Source organism: Bombina bombina, chromosome 2 (assembly GCF_027579735.1).
Source record: "Bombina bombina isolate aBomBom1 chromosome 2, aBomBom1.pri, whole genome shotgun sequence".
Lineage (NCBI taxonomy): Eukaryota > Metazoa > Chordata > Amphibia > Anura > Bombinatoridae > Bombina > Bombina bombina.
The window spans coordinates 554,460,780-554,476,750 of record NC_069500.1 but is presented as its reverse complement, the minus strand read 5'-3'; the positions used below and the strand labels follow the sequence as shown (position 1 = coordinate 554,476,750).

Below are 15,971 nucleotides of genomic sequence, written 5' to 3'. Positions count from 1 at the left end.
ATGTGGCGTCATTTTGGCGCCAAAAGCAAAAATAGGGGCGTCGCTTTTGTCTCCACATTATTTAAGTCTCATTTTTCATTGCTTCTGGTTGCTAGAAGCTTGTTCTTTGGCATTTTTTCCCATTGCTGAAACTGTCATTTAAGGAATTTGATCAATTTTGCTTTATATGTTGTTTTTTCTCTTACATATTGCAAGATGTCTCACGTTGCATCTGAGTCAGAAGATACTTCAGGAAAATCGCTGTCTGGTGCTGGAACTACCAAAGCTAAGTGTATCTGCTGTAAACTTTTGGTAGCTGTTCCTCCAGCTGTTGTTTGTATTAAATGTCATGACAAACTTGTTAATGCAGATAATATTTCCTTTAGTAAAGTACCATTACCTGTTGCAGTTCCAACAACATCTAATGTTCAGAGTGTTCCTGATAACATAAGAGATTTTGTTTCTGAATCCATTAAGAAGGCTATGTCTGTTATTCCTCCTTCTAGTAAACACAAAAAATCTTTTAAAACTTCTCGTTATCCAGATGAATTTTTAAATGAACTTCATCATTCTGATTCTAATGATTCTTCTGGTTCAGAGGATTCTGTCTCAGAGGTTGATGCTGATAAATCTTCATATTTATTTAAAATGGAATTTATTCGTTCTTTACTTAAAGAAGTTTTAATTGCTTTAGAAATTGAGGATTCTGGTCCTCTTGATACTAAATCTAAACGTTTAGACAAGGTCTTTAAATCTCCTGTGGTTATTCCAGAAGTTTTTCCTGTTCCTGGTGCTATTTCTGAAGTAATTTCCAGAGAATGGAATAATTTGGGTAATTCATTTACTCCCTCTAAACGTTTTAAGCAATTATATCCTGTGCCGTCCGACAGATTAGAGTTTTGGGACAAAATCCCTAAAGTTGATGGGGCTATTTCTACCCTTGCTAAACGTACTACTATTCCTACGGCAGATGGTACTTCCTTTAAGGATCCTTTAGATAGGAAAATTGAATCCTTTCTAAGAAAAGCTTATCTGTGTTCAGGTAATCTTCTTAGACCTGCTATATCATTGGCTGATGTTGCTGCAGCTTCAACTTTTTGGTTGGAAACTTTAGCGCAACAAGTAACAGATCATGATTCTCATAATATTATTATTCTTCTTCAACATGCTAATAATTTTATCTGTGATGACATTTTTGATATTATCAGAGTTGATGTCAGGTTTATGTCTCTAGCTATTTTAGCTAGAAGAGCTTTATGGCTTAAAACTTGGAATGCTGATATGGCTTCTAAATCGACTCTACTTTCCCTTTCTTTCCAGGGTAATAAATTATTTGGTTCTCAGTTGGATTCTATTATCTCAACTGTTACTGGTGGGAAAGGATCTTTTTTACCACAGGATAAAAAATCTAAAGGTAAAAACAGGGCTAATAATCGTTTTCGTTCCTTTCGTTTCAACAAAGAACAAAAGCCTGATCCTTCATCCTCAGGAGCAGTTTCAGTTTGGAAACCATCTCCAGTCTGGAATAAATCCAAGCCTTCTAGAAAAGCAAAGCCAGCTTCTAAGTCCACATGAAGGTGCGGCCCTCATTCCAGCTCAGCTGGTAGGGGGCAGATTACGTTTTTTCAAAGAAATTTGGATCAATTCTGTTCACAATCTTTGGATTCAGAACATTGTTTCAGAAGGGTACAGAATTGGTTTCAAGATAAGACCTCCTGCAAAGAGATTTTTTCTTTCCCGTGCCCCAGTAAACCCAGTGAAAGCTCAAGCATTTCTGAAATGTGTTTCAGATCTAGAGTTGGCTGGAGTAATTATGCCAGTTCCAGTTTTGGAACAGGGGCTGGGGTTTTATTCGAATCTCTTCATTGTACCAAAGAAGGAGAATTCCTTCAGACCAGTTCTGGATCTAAAAATATTGAATCGTTATGTAAGGATACCAACATTCAAAATGGTAACTGTAAGGACTATCTTGCCTTTTGTTCAGCAAGGGCATTATATGTCTACAATAGATTTACAGGATGCATATCTGCATATCCTGATTCATCCAGCTCACTATCAGTTCCTGAGATTCTCTTTCCTGGACAAGCATTACCAGTTTGTGGCTCTGCCGTTTGGCCTAGCTACAGCTCCAAGAATTTTTACAAAGGTTCTCGGTGCCCTTCTGTCTGTAATCAGAGAACAGGGTATTGTGGTATTTCCTTATTTGGACGATATCTTGGTACTTGCTCAGTCTTCACATTTAGCAGAATCTCATACGTATCGACTTGTGTTGTTTCTTCAAGATCATGGTTGGAGGATCAATTCACTAAAAAGTTCATTGATTCCTCAGACAAGGGTAACCTTTTTGGGTTTCCAGATAGATTCAGTGTCCATGACTCTGTCTTTGACAGACAAGAGACGTCTAAAATTGATTTCAGCTTGTCGAAACCTTCAGTCACAATCATTCCCTTCGGTAGCCTTATGCATGGAAATTCTAGGTCTTATGACTGCTGCATCGGACGCGATCCCCTTTGCTCGTTTTCACATGCGACCTCTTCAGCTCTGTATGCTGAACCAATGGTGCAGGGATTACACAAAGATATCTCAATTAATATCTTTAAAACCGATTGTACGACATTCTCTGACGTGGTGGACAGATCACCATCGTTTAATTCAGGGGGCTTCTTTTGTTCTTCCGACCTGGACTATAATCTCAACAGATGCAAGTCTTACAGGTTGGGGAGCTGTGTGGGGGTCTCTGACTGCACAAGGGGTTTGGGAATCTCAGGAGGTGAGATTACCAATCAATATTTTGGAACTCCGTGCAATTTTCAGAGCTCTTCAGTCTTGGCCTCTTCTGAAGAGAGAATCGTTCATTTGTTTTCAGACAGACAATGTCACAACTGTGGCATACATCAATCATCAAGGAGGGACTCACAGTCCTCTGGCTATGAAAGAAGTATCTCGAATTTTTGTTTGGGCGGAATCCAGCTCCTGTCTAATCTCTGCGGTTCATATCCCAGTTATAGACAATTGGGAAGCGGATTATCTCAGTCGCCAAACGTTGCATCCGGGCGAATGGTCTCTTCACCCAGAGGTATTTCTTCAGATTGTTCAAATGTGGGAACTCCCAGAAATAGATCTGATGGCTTCTCATCTAAACAAGAAACTTCCCAGGTATCTGTCCAGATCCCTGGATCCTCAAGCGGAGGCAGTGGATGCATTATCACTTCCTTGGAAGTATCATCCTGACTATCTCTTTCCGCCTCTAGTTCTTCTTCCAAGAGTAATCTCCAAGATTCTGAAGGAATGCTCGTTTGTTCTGCTGGTAGCTCCAGCATGGCCTCACAGGTTTTGGTATGCGGATCTTGTCCGGATGGCCTCTTGCCAGCCGTGGACTCTTCCGTTAAAACCAGACCTTCTGTCGCAAGGTCCTTTCTTCCATCAGGATCTCAAATCCTTAAATTTAAAGGTATGGAGATTGAACGCTTGATTCTTGGTCAAAGAGGTTTCTCTGACTCTGTGATTAATACTATGTTACAGGCTCGTAAATCTGTATCTAGAGAGATATATTATAGAGTCTGGAAGACTTATATTTCTTGGTGTCTTTCTCATCATTTTTCCTGGCATTCTTTTAAAATTCAGAGAATTTTGCAGTTTCTTCAGGATGGTTTAGATAAAGGTTTGTCCGCAAGTTCCTTGAAAGGACAAATCTCTGCTCTTTCTGTTCTTTTTCACAGAAAGATTGCTAATCTTCCTGATATTCATTGTTTTGTACAAGCTTTGGTTCGTATAAAACCTGTCATTAAGTCTATTTCTCCTCCTTGGAGTTTGAATTTGGTTCTGGGGGCTCTTCAAGCTCCTCCTTTTGAACCCATGCATTCATTGGACATTAAATTACTTTCTTGGAAAGTTTTGTTCCTTTTGGCCATCTCTTCTGCCAGAAGAGTCTCTAAATTATCTGCTCTTTCTTGTGAGTCTCCTTTTCTGATTTTTCATCAGGATAAGGCGGTGTTGCGAACTTCTTTTGAATTTTTACCTAAGGTTGTGAATTCCAACAACATTAGTAGAGAAATTGTGGTTCCTTCATTATGTCCTAATCCTAAGAATTCTAAGGAGAAATCGTTGCATTCTTTGGATGTTGTTAGAGCTTTGAAATATTATGTTGAAGCTACTAAGTCTTTCCGAAAGACTTCTAGTCTATTTGTCATCTTTTACGGTTCTAGAAAAGGTCAGAAAGCTTCTGCCATTTCTTTGGCATCTTGGTTGAAATCCTTAATTCACCATGCTTATGTCGAGTCAGGTAAAACTCCGCCTCAAAAGATTACAGCTCATTCTACTAGGTCAGTTTCTACTTCCTGGGCGTTTAGGAATGAGGCTTCGGTTGATCAGATTTGCAAAGCAGCAACTTGGTCCTCTTTGCATACTTTTACTAAATTCTACCATTTTGATGTGTTTTCTTCTTCTGAAGCAGTTTTTGGTAGAAAAGTACTTCAGGCAGCGGTTTCAGTTTGAATCTTCTGCTTATGTTTTCATTAAACTTTATTTTGGGTGTGGATTATTTTCAGTAGGAATTGGCTGTCTTTATTTTATCCCTCCCTCTCTAGTGACTCTTGCGTGGAAAGATCCACATCTTGGGTAGTCATTATCCCATACGTCACTAGCTCATGGACTCTTGCTAATTACATGAAAGAAAACATAATTTATGTAAGAACTTACCTGATAAATTCATTTCTTTCATATTAGCAAGAGTCCATGAGGCCCACCCTTTTTGTGGTGGTTATGATTTTTTTATATAAAGCACAACTATTCTAATTCCTTATTTTATATGCTTTCGCACTTTTTTTATCACCCCACTTCTTGGCTATTCGTTAAACTGATTTGTGGGTGTGGTGAGGGGTGTATTTATAGGCATTTTGAGGTTTGGGAAACTTTGCCCCTCCTGGTAGGAATGTATATCCCATACGTCACTAGCTCATGGACTCTTGCTAATATGAAAGAAATGAATTTATCAGGTAAGTTCTTACATAAATTATGTTTTTGGCATTGGACGAGTGTTGCTGGCTAATTACAAATTGTCTTGTAAGTTTAATGGTAATATCTGATATTTAATTCATTTTGAGAATATTGAGAAATATTTCTTCCATTTATAGGATAATAGACCATATCTATTGAATAGTAATTAATCTAAATATCCCTATGGCCTGCTTAATATTTTAAAGTTGTGTTGATAAATTGATAGATGTAACTGGTCATAGGTGATGTTCAGTTGCTACATAAATATAATCAAAGTGTATATAAAGATTAACTGATCAGAATTTGGGAATATTATATATTGAGATTAAATATACATTTTTAATAATAATTTTGTTGCCAAAATTGATAGATATCCCAATAGTGTTTATTTTGGGGTACACTACAGATATTTAGAATCTTACTGAAGTTTATAGACAAGACTCTGCTATATTAATTGGAGATATTGATGACAATAATTTTATACTGCTATTAATTATTAATATTCAGAATTACAATACATAACACATTGGTGGCAATTGCTGCTGATAAATACACCAACAATCCTGGAGGACACTCCTGAGACGTATCAACAACTATAATACCATAAGTAATAACAGGAAAATAGTTGTTTTCTCCAGAGTTTATGAGTTTGGAAATTCTAGAAAAATGCTTATATAATGCATTACACTTTAACTAAACCCACTAGATTTAGTCGACAAGAATCTTATGATAGATATTTAGTCAACTAAAACAAAAACAATTCAGATGACTAAACTATGACAAACTAAATGGCATTTATTTGTTGTCAAAATTAACACTGACACACACACACATAAACACACACACATACACATATATTATATGTATATATATATATATATATATATATATATATATATATATATATATATATAAACACACATACACACACTGTAGATAAAAAGATAGATATACACATAAAAATACATTGAAATTACCTTATACTACACCATTATATTAATATTATAAGATTAAATAATTAAAAATAAATAAATTCTGCTTGGTACAGACATCTACTAACTACTATATTCAGTTTAAAGATGAGGAAGTCAAGGGCCAGAAGAAGAAAAAAAGCATTGGAAGAACACACTATAATCCCTACTATAATCCCTACAGCCTTTGGCTAAACAAAAACAATGGGGCTCTACTATATCTAAGTAGTGTGTCCAGAAATAAGGTGCGCCTAATTTATGCTATTTCAAAAAAGTGATAATATGGATAGATCCTAAGTTTTATATCTTACAAAAAATAAACAATATGAACTGTATAATTATAAATACAAATACATAACAATAGTCACCACAGTCATATGGTTAGGAAATATACATCCATAGATGCAAGTGAAAGTCCCAATATAGAGTGATGTCCAATCTGGAAATGATGTCCCAAACGATAGCTGCTCTCTCCAAAGATGTTGAAAAAGAGATGACTGCGTACTGTGACACCAGTAGTACTAGGACAGCTCTCAGATAGCTACAGGACTCAGTGCCCGGGCTCGCTACAACTTGGTTTAGTGGCATTATACGTGGGGTGAAAAGCTTTTTGAGCCAGTGAGCAGCTGTACAGGCCTCAGGGAGTCAGCCGAACGGCTCTTTAAGATTCGGCACGCCTGATATTGCACTGCTTGTGCAACTCCGTTTGTGAGTATAACTTCTCGACATCTGTTGTATGTGCATTCTGTGTCTGGGATAATCTGCACCAAGGGCGGTATCTATATTTTATGTCATAGGTATCTTTTTTCCCCACATCGTTGGTGAAGTGATTACCCAGTGAACAGCTGATTTCACCCTCTAGCGAGTCAGCCGAGCGGCTCTGAAGCTTCGGCTCACCTGTTATTGCACTGCATGTGCAAACATCTTTGTGAGTATTACTCTGAACTGTTAGTTTAGAATCATTTGTAGCCAAGGATCATCTGCACCAGAGCGCCTCTTTTTTTTGTTTCTATACAGAACGCAGTCATCTCTTTGGCTAAACAAACAAGCATGGTGTAGCATATGCTTGTTATGCAGTGATTACTTACCCCATCATGCAGGAAAGTAGGAATTGAAAAGCAAATGCAATATTTGTCCACTCTTTAAAATGGATAACCTACAAAAATGTTAAAGTATTGCATGAATATATTTAAAAAAAACTGTCAGAAATTAAAATTATGTTTCAAACTATATCCAGTTTCTAAACCAAAATCATTGAAACAACAAACAAATTATATCATAAAAAAATAGATTATTGTAAGAACCCCCCACACAGACAGATTTTGAAAAAGAAAAGAGTATATCTTCTCACAGTTGTAAAATGCTAACCCAGGTATAAGGCATTTGCCAGAGAAATCTACACTAGTACTAGCACCATGGCAACAAATTTTGTGGCAGAGACAGCCTCTAATTTGCTTCAGACTATATATATATATATATATATATATATATATATATATATACACATACACACACACACACCGTATTGTTCTGAGTATAGGCCGCACTTTATTCCCCTAATGTAAATCTTTAAATTAGGGGTGCAGCCTATAATCGGATGTGGCCTATAATCAGATGTTATAGTATGGCGAGAGCAGTGTTAGGCAGTTTTTGCAGCAGCGTGAGTGAAGAACTGTGTGTGCTATGGGCGCAGTTGGAGGCTGAAGCGGAGCAGACAGGAGAGCAGTAGACAGCAGCAGTGAGGAGTGTAACCATGGGGGCTGCTGTGGGCATCTGGGGCTCGGCAGTGGACGGACCGAATTGGAGATGGCTCAAGCTGACAGTAAAGCCTGGTCGAGCACTCTCCAGGTATTTTAGTTCTTAGCCCAGAAATGAAGGAAAAAGGAGAGGCCAGACGCATGATCCGTTTCAGGTCTACTTCTCTATGTCTTCTTTCTTCCGTTCGGGTCAGTCATATATTGCCTTTTTTAAGTTTTAAATGTGAAGGAAATATATAAAAAAAAATACCGGTACATGTATGAAGTCTGGTTATGGTGCCTAGAATTTTTTTGCAGGGAGAGGAAAAGAAGTAGTGTGGAGGTGCTGTGGGCTCAGGTAGGCTGTCAGGTTAGTGAGTGAGTCATGGGTTTACTGTACTGTATTTTGTACAGTTATATCATGAAATACATTTACAGCTGTGGTAAAATAAGTTAAACGCTTGGCATAAAACTTTGTGTATATTTTGTTTAAAAAGGAGCCAAACTATAACGGTGGGTTTATAATCCGGAGCGGCCTATAAGCGGGAGAAAAGAAGAGAAAAGAAAGAGAAAAGAGAGAGAAAGAGAGAGAGAGAGAGAGAAAGAGAAAGAAAAGAAGAGATTATGAGAGAAAAGAAGAGAGAACGAGAGAAAAGAAGAGAACGAGACAAAAAAGAGAGAGAAAGAGAGAACAAAGAGAGGAAAAAAAGGTTAAAAAAAGAGAGAAAAAGAAAGAGAATGAGAGAAAGAGAGAAAGAGAAAGAGAGAGAGAAAACATATATGTTTTAGTCTTAGGCCACCATTAGATTTGTTCTTTTAGCAAAGTTTTAATAACCATACATATTTATTTATCGGTTTCTTTATTAAGATACAAACAGAAAATACAGAAAATATTTAAACAAAAAATAAACACAATTTTAAGAACAAAATGGCTTCATCAGTCAAAAGTCAGTATTTAGTGTGACCTCCCTTGGGGAGACTGTCCTGAAGTTTTCTGAAGTAATCTTCTGGTATATTATACCAGGCTTCTTTCAGCACTTCCCAGTGTTCTCCTTTTAGGTTGTCTTTTGTTTCTTTCTCTGTCCAGGTGATCCCATACTGCCTCTATAAAATTCAGGTCTGGACTCTGTGGAGGCCAATCTATGACTGTCAGTGTTTTACCCGCAGTTTCTCCAAATAGGATTTCACTGCATAAGCTGTGTGTTTCGGATCGTTAACATGCTGATAAATGAAACCATTCACAACCAGGCGCTTTCCAGAAGTAATGGCATGATGAATTGAAATCTGACTTTTCAGCATTTACGATCCCATCAATTCAGACAATATTACCAACAACGCTGGCAGAAATGCAGCCCCAAACCAGGACAGACCCTCCACCATGTTTCACTGAAGGCCACAAGCACTCATTCTTCCATCTCTCTCCAACTCTTCTTCTCACATATTTTCGACGATTGGACCCAAAAATATAAAACTTGGATTCATCACTGCATAATACTCTTTTCCACTGATCTTCATTCCAATCTGTGTGAGCTTTAGCATATCTTAGCCTATTCACCCTGTTCCCCTTCCCAAAAAATGGTTTGTTGGCTGCTACCCTTCCACAAAGACCATTCCTGATCAAGTTTTTTCAGAATGTAGAAGGATCAACTTGGCATCCAGATGAAGCAGCCAGATGCTGAGCCAGGTCCTTGTTGGACTTCTTCCGTCTCTCAAAGAAGAAACTTTGAGAAACTTCTCATCAGAATTTGAAAGTTTTATTGTTGTTTTTTTATGTTCTAGAACTCTCCTAAATCTTCAAATTTCTTTAGAACAGCTTGAATACCAGATCTTGAGTATCCAGGCTCCGGCTATTGCTCAAGTGTAAGGGGAGGTCACACTAAATACTTGCCATTTTAGCCTATAGAAGCATTTTTTTCCGATTTTTTTTCGATTTTTAATACTGCATACAAATATCCTGTATTTTCTGTGGGGGGAGGGGTTCTAATAAAGAGACTAAGAAATAATTATATATGGTCATTATACCATTACTAAAACAACAAATCTAATGTTTGCACAGTACTGTTTATGTATGTATGTGTATATATATATATATATATATATATATATATATATTATTATTATTTTATTTTTTTTCAAATGTATTAATATTGTTTTATTCTTTATAAGACAAGTGCAATTTAGACTATATCCTTTGCTTACCTTCACAATGTCACCAGTCCATAAAGCATAAATGAATGTGGGAATAATCATAAAAGTTGCATTGTAATAAAGGACTCCGTATTTACCTAGTTCCTTAAGGAAAGAAGAGAAGCAAAATAAAAAAAAACACATACGTATGTTTTTTAATATTTGATTCCATTTAAAGCAATTATTATATTTGGTATGTTTAGAATGGTTAATGACAATACATATACACAACTTTCCACTCTTCAAACGTTGCCTCTTTACTCCCCATTGCATAGCACAACATTATCACAAAAATGGTAATCACACAATAGAGTACAGAGTAGTAAAGAGGGTGTCATCTAAAAGATCCCATTGATATTGTAAAACACAATCAATCACACATACATCAGATTCCTTTTTCAAGGGAGAAATATTTCAAAGGACATGTTTCATTATAGTAAAGTTAAATAGATAACTTAATTATGTCTAGTGAATGTATTTGGAAATAGTTATACAGACATTTTGTGTTGTGTAAAAATAATAAAGGGAATTTTTTTTAAAAATTAGACTAGTTAGTAAAAAGAAAAGCAATGCCTGATCTGGCAAACACAAGAAGGAGGCGGAGTAGAGCTGCATGTAGAAATCACATAGTAAAATAAGAAAACTCAAGTTATGAGAGGAGAGAGTTATAAAGTTAGAAAATAAACAAAGATGATCCTTATTTGAAATTTGTTGACATGATTCTAATTTGAAATTATGCATACATACATATTCACACATTTTCCTAATGAGAATGTGTGTGTATATATATATATATATATATATTTATATTTATACACACAGTATATATACATATACACACACACACACACACATATACATACATACATATACACACACACAAACACACACAGTGCTGTGCAAAAGTCTTTTAATGACCATCCATATTTATTTTTCGGTCTCTATATTAAGATACAAACAGAAAATACAGGAAATATGTAAACTATATATATATATATATATATATATATATATATATATATATATAAACACAATTTTCAGAACAAAATGGCTTCTTCAGACAAAAGTCAGTATTTAGTGTGACCTCCCTTGGCACTAAGGACATCTTAAACTATTTTGGGGAGACTGTCCTGAAGTTTTCTGAAGTAATCTTCTGATATATTATAGCATGCTTCTTTCAGCACTTCCCAGAGTTCTTTAGATTTAGGTTGTATTTTATTTCTTTCTCTGTCCAGGTGATCTGCCTCTATAATATTCAGGTCTGGACTCTGAGGAGGTCAGTCCATGACTGTCAGTATTTTATCAGCTTTTTTCTCTTCAAATATAATTTCACTGCATTAGCAGTGTGCTTAGGATCGTTATCATGATACAAAATTAAAACCATTCCCAATCAGATGCTTTCCAGAAGGAATTGCATGATGAATTAAAACCCTTCTGTACTTTACAGCATTCATGACCCCATCAATTTGGACAACATTGCCATCACCACTGGCAGAAATGTAGCCCCAAACCAGGACAGACCCTCATTGAAAGATGCAAGCACTCATTCTTCCATCTCTCTCAACTCTTCTTCTCACGTAGTGTCGATAATTGGACCCAAAAAATTTCAAACTTGGATTTGTCACTCCATAATACTATTTCCCACTGATCTTCATTCCAATCTTTTTTAGCTTTAGCATATCTTAACCTTTTCCCCCTGTTCAACTTCCGAAAAAGTTTCTTGGCAGCTACCCTTCCACAAAGACCATTCCTGATCAAGTTTTTTCGAACTGTAGAATGGTCAACTTGGCTTCCCGATGAAGCTGCCAGATGCTGAGCTAGGTCCTTGCTGGACTTCTTCCAGTCTCTCAAAAAAGAAAATTTTGAGAAACTTTATCAGATTTTAAAAGTTTTCTTGGACTTCCAGTTTATTTTTTGTCAATGACCTCTCCTGATTCCTCAAATTTCTTTATAACAGTTTGAATACCACATCTTGAGTATCCAGTTTGTTTGCCGATTTCCTTTTGAGAGTGGCCTTGCTAATGAAAAAGTACGATTTTATGTCTGTCAAATTCTGTGATCTTTGACATTTTGAATGATGTGATTAAAAGTTGGTCTCTTAGCAAGCTCCCAATTAATTAAACTCATACCACATGCGTATGTAATGCTCAAGCAAGTCTTGCAAAAACTTGATATAATAGACCTTTTTCACAGCAGTCATTTTGACATGAAATAGTAGGACAAATACAGGTGTTAGCAATAACATTAATTAGGGTTCCATTCCATTTAGGTTAATGAGAGTCAGGTTCCCTTCTATTGCTCAGGTGTAAGGGGAGGTCACACTAAATACATGCCACTTTAGCCTATAGAAGAAGTTTATTTTCTGTTTTTTTTAATACTGCATACAAATATTTTTTTATAAAGAGACAGAAATAATTATATATGGTCATTATACCATTACTAAAACAAATCTAATGGTGGCCTTAGACTTTTGCACAGTAATATATACATACATATATATATATATATATATATATATATATATATATATATATATATATATATATATATATATACACACACACACATATATATATATATATATATATATATATATATATATATACACATACACATACACACATATATATATATATATATATATATATACACACACACATATACACAGACACACATATATATATATATATATATATATATATATATATATATATATATATATTAGTAGTAAGGAAGGAAGGCACTGTCTGTTTGCAGCAATATATTTCTTAAAACGGTTAACGGTCTGAGGATGGGTGAAACGTTAACCGTTTTAATAAATATATTGCTGTAAAGGGAGAGTGCCTTCCTTACTAATATATATATATATATATATATATATATTACACACATACACAAATACTCCACAGCAATTTTGTAGTCGTATAGTAGCAGTGAACTGGTACAAATTTCAAGATTTATATATATATATATATATATATACACAGGTGGCCCTCGTTTTACAACGGTTCAATTTACACCGTTTCAGAATAACAACCTTTTATTCCAGTCATGTGACTGCTATTGAAAAGCATTGAGAAGCAGTGCATTTATCAAAATAGCCAGTAGGTGGAGCTGTCCGCTTGTGTTGCGGCAAAGCCAAGCAAGCTGAAATTAATCAGTTTAACCAGACCTGAGCTATCGAGCAGATTTCAAAGGAACAAGATATTCCTGTCTATAAAGCAGTCCAGATTGGAATGCATAGAAATAACTGTTTGCATAAAAATGCAAGTGAAGTCTGTGTTGTGTGATTATTTTATTAGGTTTATAATGCTGTTTAGCAAATGTTTATGTTCATTTAACTTAGTTTAATTATATATTCTGTGCTGTGTGATTATTTTATTAGATTTATAATGCTGTTTAGCATGTAAAGTCTTTATTTCAAAGCTTTAAAAATTATGTATTAGGTGTTACTTATGACAATTTTGAGAGGGGCCTGGAACCTATCTCCCTCACTTCCCATTGACTTACATTATAAACTGGGTTTCAATTTACAACGGTTTCGATTTACAACCATTCCTTCTGGAACCTAACCCCGGGGTAAACTGAGGGCTACCTGTATATATATATATATATAAAATAAACCTAATATTCCAAATTACTTAAAGCGTACATGGACTATCACAGTATATAAGTCAATAAAGCAAAAAGTCAGTAATATTAGTTTTTACTAAATTATTAATCTATTTGAAAATTAATTTTAGCAAGCACAATACCTTTGTAATTTTCTCCTTCGTATAAACCCCATATAAGGCTGTAAATAAATCATTCAGCAGCACAATGATGTATGCTTCCAAATTAAAAGAAAGATCAAAACTGAAAAAATATGACATATTTAATGTGTACAATAATAAAATAATAGAAAAGCTAAATATTAAGGCATCTTATTTATGAACATTACAGCATACATCACTCTTGAAAAAAATTATGCATTGAGCTCAACAATATTGGTAAACCTTATTATGACAGAAAACAAATTCAGGATGATTTACTAGTTATGTTTAGGATCGGGGCCAGATTACAAGTGGAGTGCAAATATTTGCGCTCAAGCGATATCAGGTTTTCACGATCGTTTGCGCACAAGTAAAATTGCATTACGATTTGAAAGTAAACAGGATCGCGGGAGCGCAATCGCGATTTACACTAGAATGATTACCGGGACTTCAGAGCTGTGGTCATCTGTTTCACTAAACTAAAAAGTATCACAAAACACATCAAAAATACATTAAAAAGTACAGTCAAACTCATCATCTAATAAAAACATCATCTAATAAAAAATAATCAAAAAGATTTGCACACAAAAGATATGAGATCTCAGGTGTTAGAGGAAAAAAAAGCAGGCAAAGGGCTTTAACATATAGATACATACATATACATGTCTACAGGTGTATATAGACCTATATTTATATGTCTATGTATGTGTACATATGAATTTATGTGTTAAAATGTGTATATAAGTGCATTGGAGCCCTTTGCCGTTAAGTAGATGAAAACATGAAAAAGCATATTTATGCAATATTCATATTTTTATGTCAGGTTTGCGCATATTAGAATATGTGATCGGGCTTGCGCAAGAGTGGGGTGTTAGTTTTTTTTTTCCATTGTTTTTTCCATTTCTTTGGGGGAAAACGTGAACCTACACACAATATTCTGACTTTGGATTTTTGCGCACGTCAGGTTACCGCCAGAGTAAAAACAGTTTACTTTTAACTCGTATTTCTAGCGCAATTAAAACTGACTAGCATTAAAGGAAAGAGAAAGAAGCACAGAGGCGCCAACATGGCCTAGTAACGTCACGGCAGTCAGATACAAAACATCAGCAGGATAGGAAATATACTCACAAGCGTAGCGCACCCAAATGGTGCCATTTGGGTGCGCTACGCTTGTGAGTATATTTCCTATCCTGCTGATGTTTTGTATCTGACTGCCGTGACGTTACTAGGCCATGTTGGCGCCTCTGTGCTTCTTTCTCTTATAGATCACGCCACACCAGGATGACCGTCCTATGACAGAGAGCTGCCTTCTTTCTTTTGGATTATTCTTTGTGTGGACATTTTTGTTATTTGATTATACTAATATCATCTGGGTCCACTTGTGAGCATATCATCTCTAATAATCTGATATAAGTGTGCTAGGTTTATTGTATATTCTCTTAATTATCTGTATATATCTGCTTACTGTTTGCTGCTTATTGTTAGCGCCCCCTAGGAGTGTGGTGTATGTTTTATATGCACCACCCTCCTTATATCTTTTGTTATAGCATTAAAGGAACACTGAACCCACATTTTTTCTTTCGTGATTCAGATACAGCATGAAATTTTAAGCAACTTTCTCATTTACTCCTATTAACAAATTTTATTCGTTCTCTTGCTATCTTTATTTGAAAAAGAAGGTATCTAAGCTATTTTTGTTTCAGACTATGGACAGCACTTGTTTATTGGTGGGTGAATTTATCCACCAATCAGCAAGAACAGCCCAGGTTGTTCACCAAAAATGGGCCGGCATCTAAACTTACATTCTTGATTTTCAAATAAAGATACCAAGAGAAAGAAGAAAATTTGATAATAGGAGTAAATTAGAAAGACGCTTAAAATTTTTGGGTTCAGTGTCCCTTTAATTAGCGCTCTAATATGGCCCTTTGTAATTAAAAAACCAATACATTTCTTTACACTCTTTATGAACCATATTCATGACTGGTGGGTATATAGTACAATGCATTCCAGAATTCTTCAGTGAATCCACTCCTACACACATAAATACATAAAACCTTTTCCCAAAATAGCAGCGCTCTAATGAAAGTAATAGTGAACGATTATTTGCGGTATAACAATACAATACAAATCTTGCTTAAAGGGACACTGTACTCAAAAAATTTCTTTCGTGATTCACATAGAGCATGCATTTTTAAGCAACTTTCTAATTTACTCCTATTATCAAATTTTCTTCATTCTCTTGGTATGTTTATTTGAAAAGCAAGAATGTAAGTTTAGATGCCGGCCCATTTTTGGTGAACAACCTGGGTTGTCCTTGCTATATATTAACATTTAAATTAATGGTACTCACA

The 15,971-nt window shown here is 35.4% G+C and overlaps 1 protein-coding gene across 1 annotated transcript in view; it reads right to left on the bottom strand.

Annotated features, from left to right (window-relative positions):
- The window catches only part of SLC35D2 (solute carrier family 35 member D2), a 126,618-nt gene that overhangs the window by 66,421 nt on the left and 44,226 nt on the right, over window positions 1–15,971 (bottom strand). Inside the window, exons 7-9 of the mRNA XM_053702416.1 lie at window positions 13,624–13,723; window positions 9,881–9,973; window positions 7,034–7,101 (exon numbers count right to left, since the gene is read on the bottom strand). Coding sequence (XP_053558391.1) covers window positions 7,034–7,101; window positions 9,881–9,973; window positions 13,624–13,723 — 261 coding nt within the window. The remainder of the gene's footprint in view (window positions 1–7,033; window positions 7,102–9,880; window positions 9,974–13,623; window positions 13,724–15,971) is intronic.